Raw genomic sequence first — 19,980 nt, 5'->3', positions numbered from 1 at the left:
TCGTAGCCCTGCAGGGACAGTTCTCACTTCTGAAAAGCAAATTCCCTTCTTTCTGTTTTGCACATGTACAAAAAAACAGATTCTGGTATGTCCAAATCTTGCAAATCTCAACTATAATAATACATTGAATAGAAGCCATACAAGCAGATTTTTCCTCGGCCTGTGTTCCCTTCGCTCTTTCCTTTCCCCTGCCCCACTCGCACTGCTGGAAGTAAAAAAAATACCTGTTTCTGACAAGTAAATGGAGCTGACATTAGAGCGAAGCTCTAAGGTGAACGGGGTATGCGCAAGCCATTTGTCATCTTGACAAACTGATTTTCAGTCACCACTGGGACACTTTAAAGACATCTGAATGGTTGGCCTTGACCACCAGCATTTCTTACGGCTTATATAGGTTCCCATGGGACCAAGAACACAACCTGCTTTTGGAAGTGGCTCCTGCACCGGTACCTCTTGATAGATGTAAAGGCAGTGTGATATATCAGGTGCCACTGAGAGCTTTTCTAGCAGGTTATATTTACATAAGTATGGAGTGAAGATAGCATCTTGTTAACCCAATTAATGAGACTCAAATTTCAGGAAAGAGATTATGCCTGGCTCGAAGTACACAGCACTCACGAGGCAGCCAGAGATGATTTCATTGTGTGGGACAGCACTGGTCTCTTGTAAGAGTAAGAACTCGGGCAGCAATGCTGCTACCTGGGCAACTGGGAGAAAAACCACAGGGGAGGCAGAAAGATGGTCCGAAATCGCAAGGTTTCATACCTTTAGCATGAGAAGGGCTCTTTATGATGGGAGACTCAAGTGCCACGTAAAAATGAGAACCTGGGGCTGAACTGAAGAAAACTAAAAAGTATCCACTTGAGGTCTTGGAATCTGTATTTTTTATTAACTGTACCTCCCTCTGCAGCCAGAGAAAGCCCTCGTTGCCAAGTCACAGCCCTATCTGGGCTGGAAGAGGAACAACGTTTCATCCAGCCTGTCCACACTGTCGCGTTTTACACAGGCAATTAAAATGCACTTCTCTAGCCTAGAGAAGAGCGGGAAGTTTCCTGACCAAGATGAGATCACTACTGTCTGCATCAATAACTCTTGATACACTTGACAACAAACTGATTTTCTCCCACAGCCTCCAACTACCAAGCTGTATGACATAAAAAGAGATGCTCCTGTCACCCACGCCAGTGAACCCTGAAGGGCACAGAATGAGGTACTTGGCCCCAAAACAGCGAGAGGGGTTTAGGGTATGGCCTTGTAATCAGCAGCTCCTGTCAGCTCTCTGCTGGGCACATCGGCTGTAAGAAATCCCCGTTCTGAGGGGATTCTGTCTTCTTAATGGAGGAGACAACACAGCATGGGCTGCTCGGGCCGGCAGCCCAACCTAAGCACTACTCAGTGGGTTAACCTAAACCCTTTGATGGTAGCAGTACCTCACGGCCACAGTCACAAGTTGTCCACAAACACACAGCAGTAACACTAAGTCTCCAGAAGATGCTCAAAATCCTTTTAGACCTCTGGTTCCAAAGTCATACATATCTTTCCTGTAGTCACATCACATGCACCTCCTCTCAACTACAGCTCTCTCTCACCAGTAGTTTTGGTGCTGCCTTGTGTGTAAGAAGTAATGCCCAGGGACCAGGTTGGAGCTGCCTACTCATCTCTCCAGATGGCTGCCTTCCAGCGAACCTCCTTGTTGTTGGGGGTAATTTGCTTTCTTTTTCCCTTTTTGGCTCCCACCTTTGTATGTTTCCATATGTGGACTGGTTTAACTATGCCAAGAAACTGGATGACATCAAAGATATTCACGTTATACTAAAATGATTACATACAGTTTTAAGCACCGAGTATGTACCCTTTGTGTCACAACAAGGACATCAAACCACTCGAATTTCTTACTATCATGGCCTAGAGTTCTAGGTGTTTTTTAAATTTCCACTTCAGACTGATTTTTGGGTCAAATAGTTTTTGCTTGAGGATTGGAAACCTTGCCAAGTTAAATCATATATATACCGACATTTTTCCAGAAGCTATACAAATTGCATGCTGCTTCTGTTTCCTCCATGTTTTCATGTTAAACAAGCTCTGGTTCAGTATCAGTGCACTACGCTGCATCTTAAATGTCCACATCAGCAAGTTTCTCCAGAAATGCTTATGGAGTTTAGATCACAGACAAACTATGCCTCAAGAACGTGTCTGTTAAAAAGGTTTCTTACGCTACCACACCATCAACATTTTAATGTATAATGATTTTAATTGTCCAGCATTTTTTATCCGCTGCTTTTACAAACAACCCATCCACCAACCCTTGGTTTACAGGCTAAAAAGCTTGCATGCTTTGCATTCTGCCTGCCAACATAACATCATTCATTTATTTTAATCAAAAGCATTTGCCAGATTGAATCACCAATCCACCTAACCCAGTTAACTGCTCCAGCTCTCCCCAGAACTGAGTATTTGAGTGGGGGAGGTAAAGTGCTAAATATGAAAATGCTCAGCTGTGCACTGCCATACACAGGAAAAAAAAACATTCTCTGTCACAAGCAAATGATCAACAGTCTCCCTGTAGTAGCAGAGTCTGCTGCTCTTATCTGTATTTTAGGTCCTGCAGGCAGTCTTTCAGCTAATAGCCTTATCTCCAGCCCAGCCACCCTGCCTGGCTCCTTCCTGCCCCAGTGATTCCCAAGCAGCACAACCTGGAGGTGTTTCCCTAACTGGCACAATCAGATCACAACCAGCCTTAGAGCACGTTTATCAGCCCTCCTCCATCTCTCCCAAACCATGCCTCAACTGCTCACCACCACCCAGACAGAAAAAAGGAGGAGGAGACAACCTCAGGACAATCAAGGTCTGTTATTCTTCAGCAACTAAATTGTAAGACAAACCAGAAAAACAGATGCAAATGTATGACTCTAGCTGGCCATCAGAGTACATTTTGATGGTTCCAAACCCTGGGGAAGCTCAAATTCCCACTGAAGCCATTTAATGTAATTGAATATGAAGATGTCAGGAACAGCTGAAAAAAACCCAACAGCTCCTCAAAAAAAACCCCAAAACAAAACAAGAAAATAAAACCCAAAACACATAACTTTTAGCCTATGAGCTGTCAGAAATCTGATTTTCCTGGCCAGGGCTCTACAACACATTGGTTTGCACTCCCCTAGGTAAGGACGAGTGCAGAGCTGCTGCTTCCATGCCTGAAGTGAGATCTTTAGCTACGCAAGAGGCGGTGAGCCATGCCATGGCCATCTGGAGAAAGGGGCAGCAAACAGGGGAGCCTGGGGTTACTCTGAGCACTTTTGCGGCCCAGGGCTGAGCAATACCTGGTTTTCAGTGTGAAGCAGAAATGGCAGCCTTCAAATTCTCAAGTCTGACACAGCCCTGGACATTGAAGCCAACGCAGTGCTCCGCACAGAGAAATTTAAAACTGAAATGGACACATATAAGCGGTTGAGGAATTTGCACTAAATATCCTATTTACAGGAAGTTTCAACACTGCAGACCGGGGTTTATGCATACAGAAGGCAGCGTCACTACCATGCAACTGACTGCAGATGCCCTACGTGAACTAGACCTGCTCCTGAGCAAAATGCAGTGTAACCACGTAAGCACAGTACTAAGGCAGGGTTAAAGATGACGTGATTCAATCTTTAACACTGAAGCTTTGCAAAAAAGTTTACTTAAAACAGGGACTCAGGAAAAACTGGGGCCTCAATTTGTCAGGGAAAGCAACAGATCTTTAGCATCATTTTTCTAAATGGCATTTTATCACATTCCCATCCTTTGTGCTCACAAGAACAAATAGATCTCCAACTCTAATGCCATTTCATAGTACTGCCTTTTGCTGCAGCACTTTACAGCACAAGCATACAATGTCTCCCCCTCTGAAAAAACCTACGATACAATACAGAAAATGAAAACTACAGCCAGGATTTGTTGATGTGTAGAACAGGTGAGAAAACAAGTAAAGAGGATGCAAATCATAGACAATGCCTGAAGACATGTTGTTTTTTCAGTGAGGTGGTGATACACAGTCCTAGTTTAACAGCCCGTTTTGGATCACTATCTAGAGCAAGTGGATTCCAGACACAGGGGGGAAATGGAAAAAAAAAAAAAAAGGCAGGAAAAAAGTCAGTAATAAGTTATTATAAGTTAACTTAATAAGTAAGTGGGAGAGACAGACAAAAAGTGTTTGAAAGGCAGGTCTCGGCACACAAGGTCAGCTCCCGTGGATGACCAGGGATGGGGTCCAGGCTGTACTTGGACCCAGAGCTCAGCACTTGATTCAGCCGGATGCAAAACCCTGCACAGAGCTCAATCGGACCAACAGTCAGGCTAGGAATTTTTTAGCTGCAGCTTAATGCATAAGAAGAGGCCAAGACGCCTCAGAGGAAGTAACTACAGTAGTTATTAGGAACAATATGAGCAAGTACCGGTACGACAGTCATTTTAATAGTAGTATTACAGGTAAAAACTTTTATACGATATTGTTTTTTTCTTCACAACAGCCTTTTATTTGACCATAAGCTCAACAGAAAAAGGTTGCATTTTCATTTTGATTTTTTGGTTGTTGCTTAATACATTTCTTACCTCAAAAATTTCTATTAAAACATGATGGGGAAATAAAACCAGATCTTTGGTGGGGAAAAAAATATCTGTTTTTATATGGCAGCACAAAGCAGAACAGCAGAAGCAGTGACACTGTGAACCATTCACTTACAGGACCATAATTCTTAAAAAGACCGTTAACAGCTCAATGGAAGAAACTTGAAAGCTAATAAAAACTATATACAGGTAACCGTATGCTTTTAAAATGCCATTTTGATATTGGACCAGCCCTTTAATAATGTTTTTTTTTTTTATTGGCAATAAAAAAGTGCCTTAACTTAGACTGATCCATTTTGTGCTTATTGTAGACACATTCCAAAGACATTTGCAACTTCTATTACATTTTTCCATTTAGTTTATGGCATTTTTGCACCCTTCATATTTTTCCACATATCATTTATACATTTTAAATACGTTCTTTTGTATTTGAGTTCTCTGATCCTTTAATTATTCCAAAGAGAATCTCATTTCCATACTTGATGGATTGGATCTGCATCATCATTACAGTGACATATCAACCAGCTTTCTTCCAGGAGGGTTTTGCCAAGACCTATAATCAGTTCAGCACTGCGTGCATATGTATGTTTGCTCATTGCAGCTGACTCTCTGTTAGAAATGTGCAAGTAGTGAACCCTTCGCTATCCCACGTGGTCTGAGAACAACATGAAATAGCTTCTTCAAGCCTGCAGATTTCCAGGAAGGTTTCAGCACAAGCTGTCAGAGATGCCTGCGCACCATGTCTCCAAACTAAATGTCACGATAAAGCATAGCGAACCGCAGGCGAACATACACCTGCACAGCGATGTGCCACAGTCTGAGGCAGCTCTGGGATGCGAAGCAAAGTGCAGAAAACGGACTTCAAAAGGTCCACAGACGGCACAGACAGAACACCCAGCTGCAGCATCTGTACTCGCTGAAAATTAGCTGAGATGTTGCACATGGTACTACTTGGCCAGGGTGGCCATATCTGTATATGGGACTAAACTGATTTGGACACTTCTTCAACACTGCTGCTGGAAATGCAGAGATTCAAGCCAGAGTAATCACCTGCTACCACAGATAGCTTGTATTTCATTCTCAGACAGGCCAAAGTCTTGTCTTACACGTGTTGCACGAGTTAAGAACAAATACAACTGAACCTACCTGAATCATCCTTCAGGAGAGCCTACCAAAGCAATCACCCCCACAACAGGTAATTAACCAGCTCTGGGCTCTTAATTCTCACTTGCAAAGCCATCTTCATACACATATACACACACACGCACATATACATACACACATTGTTCTTTGGTCTCCACAACAAAGCACACGTGGGACACCCAGCTGCACCAGGCATGGAGCTGTGACTGGTTTTTATTTTCAGGGTTTGTTTTTAGGGTGTGGGGTGTTGGCTTTTTTCATTTAAGAGATAGCATATACATCTGTGTCTTTTTTAAAGTGAATAAAAACTAATAAACCTTTCATCATGTTGGAGCATACTTGTGCTCCAGGAACCCTTCATACGCCGATCAAAACAACATTCTCTCTTCCAGTAATATGGGGGTGAAAACTACCAGTACGCTACTGTATCACAGGCTTTTTTGTCTCTTTGTTTGGTTTTTTTTGTGGGTGAAGAGAAAGCTGATTATATCATACAGTAATAAAGACCAAGAATATATAAATTGAAAGAAGATGCAGTCTTGGTAGATTCTGTAGTTGATGTATGTAAACTATTGAAATGAAATTAAATTAAATAGGTATGAAAGAATTGTTTGATGATTTTTTTTTTAATATGCACTACTCCACTAAAAGTCATCTGGGCCACATTATACCTTGACGCAACAACAATTGAATCCTGATGTACTAAAACACTGTCATCTTCACTGAACATGTGTCAAACACTTGCTCTCGGGCTAGCTACAAGCTTTCAGCTTGTGCATTGTGCCACAGAAATAAGCTATGCTACAGGTAAAAAACCCCAGCAAATCCAGTAGCTTCCTTGCTTTAGCCTGCAATGAGGAGATGGGTTTTTCGGGGGGTTGAAGGGAGGACCAAGGGTTGAAGTTTGTTCTTCCATTCTTTGGTTTGCTTGCACTTGGTTTCACGACTCCATCGGTTCAAGCTAGGTAGAACACTAGGTCTCATAACGATGAATTTAACATAATTTTTTTTATAAGCAAAGGTCAAGTTCGACATTGCACATTTGGAGTTAAAGGCGGAAATTTAAACTACAGAATGATGTTTCATGCTGAATAAACTGTATGCCAAGGAAAGCTCTGATTTCTAGTTTCCTGAGCTCCCGTCTCCAAACTTTTCTCAGGTTTCCAACACTTGGTTACACTTTCTGGCTCACATTTATTTCCTTCTGTTCTGGATTTAGGTGATAACAGGTTGAGATGTATGATTACCACTCCTCAGGTGCAGCTGGCAAGTTTGAGGCGCAGGCATGAGGGAAGGGGGGAGGAAAAAGGTGGGAGAAGTGACACTGGTTTAGATGGGGCTTGTCAAGATCACTACTGGCTTATATCAGCTGTTTCTGGACACAACTAACTTTGTTCTAAAATATTTGGGAAAAATACAAAAAATGGTAAGAGGCCTTTCCTCCCCACAAAGTACACACCGAAAATAAAACCCTTGATTTTCCCGAAAAGAATAAAAAAGGCTCTTGCAACGTGAAGGTCACTGCTAGCTGAGGTATAATCTATTTCCTTGCAGTCCCTGGCTTCTCACCTGTTCCTTTCAGCTGCCATTTTTGGTACGTTCATTTTAAAACTACATACACCACTGGCCAATGCATAGGTTATTCTTGGATGTCTGCTCGCTTCTGGCAAGGTGTTTGGGGTCCATGGAGATGATGATAAACGAGCATGAAACGACACGGCTCTCCTCACCACCACTGGCACCACCACCTGTCATCGTTGTCACTGCTGAGCTCGTCTCACCTTCAGAAAACTCAGCACTCAGAAGTTTAATTCAGGCTAGGTTAACTCAGTGGAGCTTTTACTTTCTCGTCCTATAATTATGCACAGGCTCCCATTTCACCTATTTCCGATGGACTGAGGCATTTTTATGTCTTTTCCACACGTATGTTGAAGTATATATTCCTTGAAAGCAAATGCCATAATATCAGGTGTGAGCCTACTTCTATTTTGGGTTTTAGATACCTTCCAGCCAAAAAGCTGTACCAACAAAAACTCTTGCTGCACTCGATCATTTACCATACTTGTACTAGAGTTGAACTTAAATATTCCATCCCTGTTTTATATGCTGGCAGCCATATAAAAGAAATCTAACCAAAAGTTCTCCCAATATTCTGTTAATAGCATTGTCCCCCTAACATTTCAAATCCTCAATATGTATCTGTGCTACAAAACATCCAAAACTTACCAAAATGTGGTAAGTTTTCACATTTATGAAGCTTTGTTTCAGAAGAAACAGAAATTCACCCATGCCTCCGCTACCCTCAGCCTGTAACTTTCACATCTGAACTAGAAAGACCTGACTGCATCACACATGACACGTCTGGGTTACTCAAACTGCACAAGCTGTGTGAAATGCTCCTGTGGATTGAAATCAACTCCTTTTTCCACACACGTGTGAGAATATTTTTAGAAGAAAATTTTTGCATTAGGTAGCATAGTTATAATCACTCGTGGTCATAAAGCATTTAATAACTGAAATAAAAGAATCCATTTCTCAAACTGAATCAATATAATTCCATTATGAATACCATCAAGATTATATATTTATACCTATAATCATCATGCCAATTCAGACAAGTTCTTTAAAACCCAAACTTTTTTTCACTCCATTACCCACAGTTTCACTACTTTGATTTTCAGAAGACAGCAGGACATGAGATTTTCTTACTATTGACCGCTCAGCATAAAATAATTTCACAACTACATGTTCTTTAACATCCTTTTTTTGTAGTGTCAAGGGCCACATCATTATCTGAAATAAGAGCTTCTCTTTTTTTAACAATGTTTTTATTTCATAGAGTTTGTTTACTTAGTTCTTGTTACTACAAGTCACATCTAGTATTTCCTTTCAGTTGCTCCCCTTCCTCTGATACAAAGCTTGCTGCAGCTTAGAGGGTTTTCCACCCCTTCCATCAGAGAAATCTTTAGCTATAATGACTTGCATGGGTGCAGTGGGCCAGTCAACCACGGCACACTAGGCGGGCACTTCACCAGCAGGCCTGCCTGCACTTTTTACGTGACCTAGCTTCAGGACAACAATTTCCCAGTGCAACCTCTGTGTTTCTGTTTTACCCATTAGCTCTAAGCACTATGGATGCCAGGGCTTTCTCCAGTTTCTGCATTTAACAGCATATAAGGTGAACGCATGTGACTACAGGTACCTTCAGCTGCCTTCAGACTGCTTTGTGCTACTCCAGCATCTCCAACCCTACGGAAAGCCAGGTGGCACGGCAGCCTCCCGGAGGCAGCGTATCTCCTCAGAGATGCGGAACCACAGACATTCAAAGCGGAAGCGGAAGCGGGCAGAAGACCAAAGCAGACTAGCTCTAACAGCGCTTTGCAGATAGCGACACCAAGTCATAAATCACAGGTCTCAAAACCTCTGGATCGTGAAGTGAGCTTGAGTTTGCCTTTGCCCATCCATGACTCAGAACGAGCTCAGGAGAGCAGACACACCAAAAACCTGGCGTCTGTGCAAGGCTGCCCATTGTCAGAGAGACAAAAAAGAAAATGAGTGTGTTTATACTGCGACCATGCCACCCACATCCACTGGTAAAGTGAAGAAAAAAAGTGAGAAGGGATGGCTTCGTAGTCAAACCATTAGACTGGGAGTTAGAAGACCTGAGCTTTCATCAGAGTCCTACAAGAAATTCCTTGTGCATAAACTACAATCTTTCTTTGACTCTGATGTTTTTTCTCTTCAAAAAAAATAAAAATAAAACCAGCCAATTCTTGCAGTCAGCTGTAATTAATGACCAGTTCTTTGGAGATCAAATTCATCCATGTTTATTAAGTGCTTAGAGATGGTTAGTTGGACAGCAGTATACCATTGCTGAAGTGTTGTAATCATAAAAGCTCGCTATTGTCCTACTGACATTAAAAATGACCGTTTTTATGGGCGTTATTAAGACCATAAAGTAGAGATGTATAAATTACAAATTAGGGAACTCTAGATTTCAGCCATAGTGGCCTGTTCAGCTGGTAGTTCTTGCATACAGAGCTACAGCATACATTTACACACACACATGTACATGCTTTTAGTCTTACCTGTTTCCCCATAGTAAGGGCAAGGATCAGTGCTGTTCCATGCACTCCACCACATTTCATTTTGACAAGTAATGAAGTCCAAAACAGAGTTATGTCACGGTGGGCGCAGTGCCTTTTTATTAGAAAAGCACTACCTGTTCTTCAGAAGTGAATGATTTAATATCTACTATATACAAAATCTCCAGCACATGTCCCTCAGTCTGAATTCCCATATCACCACGACTTCTCTTTCCACACGTTGCAGCAGATGATCAAGACTGAACTCATCTTGTTTGGTAGCCAGAGTTGGCTGCCTCTAGCAGATCCCCATCGGTGCCCCTTTTGTATTCAATATTCAGGGGTGTGCGTTACCAAGAACTCTAAAAGGAAAGCTGGAAGCTTTATTAAAGCAGCGTCCCCAGAAACCGGTCTCTGCTCTGTCTGCCCTGTCCCTGTTCATGGTTCCTGCCATGAAAACCAGTCCGTCCTGTCTCTGCTAATCAATGAGAAAAGACAACTTTTGGTTTTGGTCTTCCTACCATGACTTCTTACTGGTGTATAAGGAATTGCATTTGTAATTTCTCTTTGCAGTCTCCACTGCATTATTGCAGCTTACTCATAACCTATGAGTTTCCAGTTTTTACCATATTTGCTCTTAAAGAACTACCTGTTGCTCTGCCCTCCCAGCTGATTTAGCCTGTTAAGAGAAAGCTGGAGACCGCTTTGCTTATCTCGCCTCTCTCTCTGCCCTTGGCTGGGATGCATCCCCATGCTCCACAGGACACAACCTGCGCAGTCAGTTCTGTCAAACACTTGATGATTTGGTTCCTGCATTTCAGTTCTGTCTCCTCTCGTCTGTGAGACGGGGAAAGCCCTGGAAGGGAGCTACTTAGATATTCCTCCTCTTCCCAGACGCGTGCAGATTTCCATAATTTGTGCAGTTATTTACAGCAGCTTGCAGTCATGGAAATGCATCACTGCTAGGACAGGCCTGCCATCATCCCATCCAATATTTCAGTTACTCGCTTTACTGGTGTTTTTAACACAAGTGCTCTCTGTTGAATTTTCTGTCCTCTCCTGGACAGCAATTGCTCCCCTCCTGGAACAGCTGATTAAGCTCTCTTTTTAGCTGCTCACTTCCTATGGTATGAACATGCACCAGGTTTGCCCTTGAAGAATATGATCAGTCTTCCAAAGTTCCTCACTGAATCGCTATTAAACAATCAATACTTCTAGTTGGACGTAAGGAAACCTGGTTCTCTCTTCTCTCCTGGTCACAAATCACGACATCGCTGCTTCTGTTTCTGCTCTCCCCAGATCTCTTAAAATTGATCTTTTCCCTCGTGGCAGGCCTGAACAAAGATTTCGGCAATGGGCTGTCCAATAAGTCATTGCTTTGGACGCCGCACAGCATTAAAGCCAGTATCTGCAGACTGGTTTCCTCCTTCTCTACCCGGTCTCCCAGTTTTCAACTCCAGAAACAGAGATCGCATTTATCCTTTGGTAGAAATAAAATAGAGTGTATCCAGTGGAGGTAACTGCAGTAACTCACTAGGCATCCACATTCTTAATAAAATGTGGTGTCCTCCTTGCATAGAGGGGAGCCAAATGGCCCCAGCTGCCATTTGACTACAGCATGCCCTACAAACCGGAGAGATTTAGAGGTCTTACATCCAATGTTTTTTGCAGTTCTTCATGTCCATGCACTAAAAGGGTGCTCATTGATTTAACAAAGCCAAGGTCTAGAGAGATCTATAAATACAAGTATTTTACCCTGATGCATTATTGCCCTGATGCCCACGACTGAACTTCTGCTCCTGCACAGATAAATTGCTTCCTTGTTGGTTAACACCACCTTCCATTAGCCAGAGTGGTGGCAGACATATTTGGGAAGGTGATCCATGATAAAACACAGCTTCATCTCTTTTTTTGTTTTCCCTTTGATTTCTTTACTCACCACATCCCGTGCTCCTTCTTTTCCCCATCCCCCTCTACTCAGAAAAATCAATAACTCATGCTTTATCACTAGTAGCTAAAAAGTTATCACTGAGTCTCACTTAAAATCTATTGAACTCCGTGCGGCGATATACATCAGCCTCGAGGGCCTCAAGATCAGGCTCCTACAGTTGCCAAAACCAGCTTCTCAAAGGCAGTCAAAACAGTAAGACTTTTACAGACTTATAATAACGCTGGCTAATACTAATAATATTAATAGCAATAACAGAAGGGGGGAAAGGGTGTCTTGATATTTCAGTCCTAAAGTAGAACGCGTTCTGTACATTTAGCTGCTCTATAACTTCCAAAACCTAAGATGTAGTTCTTTCTGGTCTGTACTTCTCTTTGTGTTCAACAGCAAATTAAGGTTTATGGCTTTCCTTTAAACATATTCTACGAAGTTTTATTTAGAACAACTGGTTTTCAGTATCTCCTAAGCCTTGGCTTGTCCAGCTGAATTGCTCCTAAAATGCTTAACTCCGAAGCAAGGTTACAAGGAAAGGGAACGTTTCTCCCCGAAACGCGCGCTAGTGACGTTGTTAACCACTGAATTCCCAGCACAGCGGGCAGCGTCACCCTTGGGACAAAGCACTCTGACGAAAGCATCACTCGTGCTTCCCCCACCGTCCCACTACCGTGCACGCAGTCATGTTGCAGCCTTCCCCTCGCGCCGCTCCTCGGCCACTGCCCGGTGAGACTCAGCACGTGGCAGCTCGAAGCAGCCGCGCTCCCAAACCTCACCTTTCTCCCTCTCTGCTGAGCTACCCGCAGAGACTTCTGTGTGCGCCCCTGGCTTCGTGAGAGCAGTTCTCCCTCCAAATTCATGTGGCAAAGGCGGTGTCACAATGTCATATTAAAGTCACGGAACAATGTTGCGCCCCAGAGTTTTAAAGTCAAAGAAATGACTGCCAGACCATGGATTGGGTTACTTTCCATTAGCTCAGCTCCGAGATAACCTCGTGTTACAGAAAGGCGTCAGAGGCACCCGAGATTGGATTATGTGAAATATTCCCCTCTCCGTGCAGTTACTTTCAGTATGGGCCGGAACGTTCTTATTATCTGAAATCCACACTTACCAGGCAAACACACATTATACAAGGGTTGTCTGTGATAAACGGTATCTGCAGAACTTCCCCTTCGTTTTCACATTTTGCAACGGATCCTGAAATAGAAATCAAAATTTTAAAATAGCGACAACATTTCAGTTCCCCCAGCTGGTTTTGGAAGCTGCCCTGGTCGCACTCACATTTAACCCCTGTTCCATTCCCAACCCTTGATTTTAAAACTTGCCTCAGTTTCCCCGCGTTAAGCAAGCAAGGATGTTTAGTGCTTCTGCAAGATTCCAGAGGGAACCGGGAAACGACTGGCCTTTTATTGCCACGCAAACCTAGACTTTGTGTGCCAGCTACCACAAAGAAGGACGCTTTTTCTCTTCCCAGATGACGTGTGGAGAATAACGAGTAGTCCACGCCAAGCGGGACACTTCTCCAACGACAGGTCCAGAGCTCACTGAAACCAGCAGAAAGCTGTCCCTTGCACTCCGAGGGCTCGGACCGGGAGCGCAGCACAAGCCCTAAACCGAGCATCCTTCCGCTGCGCGACGGCCGCTCGGCAAACGAGTCGGAACTAAGCAGGCTGACCGTCCAACGGAATCAAATTAGAAACCCCCTTACGGCCCTCGCGCTGATTAGCCGGCACCGTGTCATGTTGGAACCGCTCCTCGAAACCTGGAAACTGACCCAGCGCTTCCCTCCATGCCCCAGACAGCAGGGAAACGCGACCCTCGAGGGGAAGCGGGGCAAAAAAAAAAAGGGGGGGGGGGGTAAGGAAAATTTAAGAAAAATTATACAGGAGGAGGGTGGGGAGTACGGTTCACCACGTTCACCTGCCCCACACCATGCGGTCACAGCGCCGGGCGGCGGGGGGGTCCCGGCGGGGTGGTCCCGGGGGCAGCCCGCAGCCCCCCTTACCTGTGAGCAGGGAGGAGGCCGGCGCCCCAGGGAGGCAGAGGGCTCCCAGCAGGACGGCGGCGGCCGCCCGCCAGCCCCCGCCGAGCCGGGGCATCGCCCCGGGAGTTGCCGCCCGGTTGCGGGGCGGCGTTCCCAGGACGAGCCGTCGGGGTGGCGGAACCCCGGGCGGTCCCCGCCCCGGCACCGAGCGCGGAGCGGGACGGGAGGCAGCGGCCCCGCCGGGGAGTCCCCACCCCGCGGCGGCGGCACCGGGGGAGGGGACTGCGGGTGCGGGGAAAAGCGGCTGTCAGCGCCTGCCCCTCGGCCCCGCGCCCCCGCTTTCCATCGCCCCCCTCCCCTGCCCGCATCCCTTCTTATACCTTCCTCTCCCCATAGTCCCTCCTCCGGCACCCCCCGGGCCTCCCTCCCCCCCCCCCCCCCCCCCCCCTCCGGCGCACGGACAGGCTGCCAGCCCCAGACCCCGTTTCCCTGCCGGGAGATGCCCGGCCACTCCCTCCCCCCGGCCCCGCCGAGCACCGCCCGGCCCGGCCGCGGCGTCGGGGGGAGGTAAGAGGAGGAGGAGGAGGAGGGAAGAAGAAGAGGAAAAGGTAACAGAGGACTCGGAGGAGAGGAAAGGCGGATCCCCGGACAGGTCCGCCGCGGCGCGGAGCCCGGTACCTGGGCAGAGCTGTCCCTGGTGGGCTGGGTTTTACCGAGAGGGGACGGAGGGGGGGACGCGGTGGCTGCCGGCGGGGCCCCGCTCCCCGCGCCCGCCGAGCTCTCCCCCCCCGCCCGCCGTCCCCGGTGCTGCCCCCTCTCTCACGGCAGCCGCAGCGCAAACCCCCGCAGCCGGAGCCCGCCGCTTCCCGGGGCCGCTGCCCCCCCCCCCCCCCCCCGACGGGGCTTTCCTCCGCCCGGCCCCGGGGCTGCCTGTCCCCCGGTCGGGGCATCCATCCCGGGGCTCGGCGGGGCCGGGGAGCAGCGGGGGAGCGGGGGGGGGGGCGGGGGGAGCGCCTTCGGATTTATCCCTATTCTCATTCTCTTTCTCGGGGCGGGGGGGTGGTGGATATGAGCTGCTGCTTCGAAAAGGCTGGCAGGAGCGGCAGCTCAGGTGCGGGGCAAGCTGGTACGCACGGGGCGACTTGGAACGCGTTTCGCTTCCCAGTGAGATGCAAAATTAGCTTTGCATGTTCATTTAAAGAACGAAGCCGAGACCTCCGAAAGCCCGCCTCTTCGTTCTAAAATAGTAAGCTGTGTACACCTCATTTCCAGCACCACTTGCCACCTACCTGTAGGGCAGAAAGCAAAAGTCCTAAAAGAGCTAAAATTACACCTCTGATAGGGACTGGAGAAAACTGATACTGCTTAACTTGGAGACATCACCCGCAAAATCCTTCCACGAGAAAAGAAAGCCTACTTTTATCTCCCAACCTCAGTCTGTACAGATTGAAGCTGCATAGGCAAATATGATAATTTAGATGCCTCTAAAAGGGTTTCATATTTCATAAAAACACAAGTGGGATACAAAATTTGCTCCACATTGTGTAGAATACATAACGAACTCAGTAAATACAGCACGTGTTGCCTGGATATATTTTTTTCTGGGAAGCGTTGTCTTCACAGTCCCCTGCGTTTTAAATATAGATGAGCCTGCTTGTAGAGGTACATATTATCACATGCTACTCCAGAAGAGATTTTTCACATGTCTGAATGTTTTTTCCATTGGAAAGATGTACTGAATCTTTTGGCAAACTGGCTTTTTCTTCTCTATCTGTAATCAGTGGCTACATTTCCCTTTTCTAATTCCAGTGCAGCCACAGCCCTTCTAAAGCAACAGCCGTAGGGGGAAAAAAAAATAAAAATCTACCCTAATAATTTCTCAAGTGACAACTACCACAGGAGAGTACTTATATCATCGCGTGCATCGAATTTTCTCTTCGTGATGGTCTAAAATTCATTAAATATTAACATCACCCGGTGTGAGAAACATACAAATCACAATGAGGGCATCAAATCACAATTCAGGCATCCAAATAACACCAGGGAACTTGCTAAAATACTCTGAACACGCAAAAAGTTTCATCTCCTTTATAAAATGAAGACAAGAGGTGACAGCAGCTGAACTTCACACTCAATCCCTGCTACAACTCATTCAGTTAACAGGAACACGTACTGAAATCATACCTAAGGCAGGGCAGTTACGGAGCAATACACGCAGATTTGTTACACGCTTTTACTTTTTCTCTAACAACAACAACAAAAAAAGTGCAATCATCACTAAAGCACCTTCAGCATACTAAAACTTACCTCCGAAACAACATCTGCGGCAGGAAATTATTAGCTGTGGTGTGAGCTGGCTGTGTCCGTGCCTCTTGCATGGTAGCACCAGTGGCGGGGTGAGGAATTTGCTCATCTTCCTTGCTTGAAACACCTGCTGAAACGGGACTCAGCCCGCCTGGCCCATGCCACACCGCACCTCACAGACTGTTAGCTGCCCAGCGGCAGAGCCTGCTGAGGACTCGCGCTGCCTCTGGGCCTCCCGATGCCCTGGTTCCCTATCTCCCCTCTCATCGGGGAAGAGGGGAGATGCTCGTTGTTAGCGACAACCTCTGTTTCTTCCCGATACTGATAATGGTGACATGTCACGGAGAAAGACTGCTCTCTCATTTAAATCTCTCATGAAGTAAAACTCAGCCTAGGAGGGAAACATGCCAGCTTAATCCTCCCGTCTTCATTTCACCCATTCAGTGCTACAGCTATGGCATTTGTCTCAGCTTTTTACCTCTCCCTTACTCTATCTCCCAAGTCTAACTTAGCAGAGGTCAGCATGCTTTCTGGGTGCAATGCCACAATAAGTACTGTTTCAAGGGCTTTTTTTTTTTTTTCCCCCTTTTGCATCCCTGCTTAAAAACAAACTCATATTTCCAAGCAACGTTCAAAGCTGTGGTAATTTTAGCAAAATCAGAGGGTCACACTGAAAACTGTGTCCTGCTACAGGATATGCACAGAGACGTTGTTGTATGCCAGCAGTTAAAACAGAAGTCATGTCATCAAAACCCTTACCTCTTTCGTATAAGCACTACGCGGTTGTTATTGAAAGGATACGTTCATTAGTTCTGTTTATTGGTCAGCCTGGGCTCATCCAGCTTGATGGAATGGTAGCTGTTCACAAACACCATTTTGTACGTAATTCAGCTTCCGCTCCAGTGATGCTTTCCCAGCAGTCAGCCATTAGCTGGTCATAAAAAAGGTTCAACTTAGCACCCACCTAAAATGAAAAAAAAAAAGCTTTATGGTTAACAATAGTAACAGTGGAGAAGATGGCAGTGATCACATTCACATCTATCTTCGTGATTATCTGCTTTACTGGCAAGTCAAAATCGCTAGAAAGACCATTTTTTCCACGGGCTAGAGAATTCTTCCAGAAGTGGAGGAAAGCACCGAATCACTAGAATTCACATGTATTTTCTTTTGTTCAAGAATTTCACTCTTCTAGGTCTCAGGCACGGGCCTTCCCAAGGCTCCCTTCACCACGCAAGAAAGCGTGCAATAAAACGTGCTACGTTGGAACGTGTATACATCGGCACTGGGAATGCCCCTGCTTTTATTACTTTTATGTTGCTACGCGTTCTTTTAACACAGTTTCTTTGTATTTATGAGACGCCTCAAAATAAAGAAGAAAATATGCCAGTGTAAACTGGCACCACTCCCCGTTTCCAGTTCTGTTTTGCTGAATGACTACTCATTCACAAGGCACCGAAGGCGATTCGCCTATCGGGCTGAGCTTACGCATTTCTATTAACATTTTACTAAAGATAAAGAACTCTCGCTCCAGTAACTTACACGATCAAAAAGAAGGTCACGCACATTTGCTGTAGTTGGAGGCGTGGGTCCGACCAGCTGCAACCCTGCAAATTCTTTCAGACACACCTGTAATTTGGGAAAGTATCTTCTTATCCCTGTGCATCAGCACACAGCAATCGGGAAGCTCCGTAGTCACTCACAGGACCGTGATGGAGGCATCGCACCTTCGCGCAGGAGAGCGGATGGGAGTAACGCTGCTGTTCATCCCTCGTGGCTGATGAGGTCTTCACAGTTCAGTCGTACTGAGCTGGGCTGCGGCCTTTCAAATGCTTATGCCTGTTCACTCATTTCTGTGCTTAACCGTGTTTTAAAGTTAAGAGTATCTACCCACATGAACAAACAGTGTTTCTTGCATGGACTCTTTTCCTCCAGGACATAATGTTAATAAACCTTGAGACTGGCCTGAGTATATCACAGAGGTGCTCTCGACAAAGCTCCCCCACTGCAAAATATTCGGAAAGCTAAATGGATGTAAATGAGGCCTTGCGACCACACTAAGAGGTTTTAAAACTGTAACAGGATTAAAAATGGCATATGGTCAAAGTCCTTAAATAAAAGGACAGTACAAGAAAGTATCTAAAAGTTACAGTGAGACTTACTTGAATAAATGTTTATAAATTTTATCAAACAACTCATCATTCTGACAGTTTTCCATAAACCCCTGGAACATGCAAAGCATTTAATTTATTTGTGGCAAGATAAAGATGATGAGTAACATTTTAGAAGTTTAACAACATAGAATGTCCTGGCACAGTCAAACTTGCATACTTCCATTGTTTAAATTATGTTTTCTAAGAATTCAAAAAAAGTTAGCCTTAAAAAGAGGAGTTTCTCATTGCAAAAGTCTTCACAAGGATCCTCGTCATCTGTATTCGTACAAACGCAAACCAAACGGACAGAGCATAAACTGAAACGGATATAAACGCCACCAGTACCTCAAACTGAAAAATACTTCTATGCAGCAGAAAATCTCTCTCCAACATGGAGACAACGGGACTGCTGCAGTAGCCCATATCAAATACGCCAAAGCAACAAAAAAAAGTAAATTATAACAGAAAGGCGGATGCTGTCTTAACTATGGGATTCCCAGCAGAAGCTATTCCAGAGGCCATAGGCCAAGCAAACAGAACGAAGTGCCATAAGCTTATACTCCTTTTTTTGTTACTTTGCTGCTGTAAATAGTTTGTCTTCCAGAAATAGTAAAAATTATTTTGTGCGAGTTATGTGGTTTTGTGTTAGGTTTACCCTTGAACATCTGCTGCGTCTGACAAAGGACAAAAGCTAATGAAATCCCATGAAGAGTGACACACGAGGTACTGCTTTGTGCTCCACTTGTGAGACAAACCAAAACCCACAGTTCCCAACGGCACGCCTCCTGTAAGACCATCGCTCCACCTAACCGCGACTCTACCTCGCGAGTTCATTTCTCCTGCTGCTGGTCTTGTTTTACAGCAGCGTTTCTCCCAGTGGTTTTCTGAAGGACAGCTGGAGGATCAGAACCTCAGAGGTGAGGTTTGAGGAGCGACACGCCATGAAGCCAGGGCCTCCTCTTGTTCATGTGGGTGCCCTCATCTGCAACCAAATGAGCGAGAGGAGACCAAGGGCCGTTAATTTTCAGTCACCTGTAATAAAGAGCTAACAGCTTGTCAACAATGGTTAAAAAATAAAGGGAAAAACCAGGGTGCGCGGTGGTGGTGGTGTTGGGAGACCAGAGCCCCGCAGCGCTGGGCGAGCTGGAGCCACCCCCAGCCTCCATGGCCCCGAACCACAGGGCTGGCTGTGGCCACCTAACCCACGCGTGATCACATCCCGCTCCTACACGAGCAAAAGGCTGTCTCGGTTTGTTGTCAGGGCGTGCTTTCCCTTTTCACTCACCTGGCTCTGGCTGTGCAAGGCATTCGCTTTTACTGTCCCTGCAATTAGTACAACATACCTTGTTTTATCTGGAAACAAAACAAAAGACGGTTTTACAAAGAACCCTTATTTATTGTCATTTTTTTTCCAGATACAAAGCTTAAGCAATTTAATTACTTTTCTTTTTTCCTTCAGACAAATGGCTATGCAACATTACAGCCAGTATAGGTAAGAAATCCTCCCTCCTGTTTCTTCCTGGCTTCTGATTTACACGAAGCACGCTCAGTTAAGCGTTCATACCCAGTCTGTCGTGCTGACTGGCAGCACCACACATACAGATAGCAATGAGCTGACTGTCATAAGCAGTCTTTTTCAGCTCCAGCCGCCAGGATATGTTCAGCATAATACACATGAGCAAACCGGGGTAAAGCTGCACCGATCTGTTGAAACTTCTGCTAATTATACAGCTTCATGATGAGTAATGCAGCCATTATTAAAGCAGCAAT

The 19,980-nt window shown here is 45.5% G+C and overlaps 1 protein-coding gene across 4 annotated transcripts in view; it reads right to left on the bottom strand.

The window, feature by feature from the left end:
* BMPER (BMP binding endothelial regulator) overlaps positions 1–16,983 on the bottom strand; it is a 152,942-nt gene extending 135,959 nt beyond the window's left edge. Inside the window, exons 1-3 of one of the 4 annotated variants that reach the window (XM_075418662.1) lie at positions 16,862–16,983; positions 16,064–16,381; positions 12,884–12,969 (exon numbers count right to left, since the gene is read on the bottom strand). In XM_075418662.1, the coding sequence (XP_075274777.1) occupies positions 12,884–12,969; positions 16,064–16,169 (192 nt within the window). In that variant the 5' untranslated portion in view covers positions 16,170–16,381; positions 16,862–16,983. Of the gene's footprint in view, positions 1–12,883; positions 12,970–13,777; positions 14,070–14,434; positions 14,455–16,063; positions 16,382–16,861 lie in introns of those variants that run through there. The other 3 variants (XM_075418664.1, XM_075418665.1, XM_075418663.1) reach the window with 3 other exon arrangements.
* Positions 16,984–19,980: the final 2,997 nt, after the last annotated feature.

Source organism: Opisthocomus hoazin, chromosome 4, assembly GCF_030867145.1.
Source record: "Opisthocomus hoazin isolate bOpiHoa1 chromosome 4, bOpiHoa1.hap1, whole genome shotgun sequence".
Taxonomy (NCBI): domain Eukaryota; kingdom Metazoa; phylum Chordata; class Aves; order Opisthocomiformes; family Opisthocomidae; genus Opisthocomus; species Opisthocomus hoazin.
Note: the sequence above shows the minus strand (reverse complement) of the source record. Positions and strands in the feature narration are given on the sequence as shown.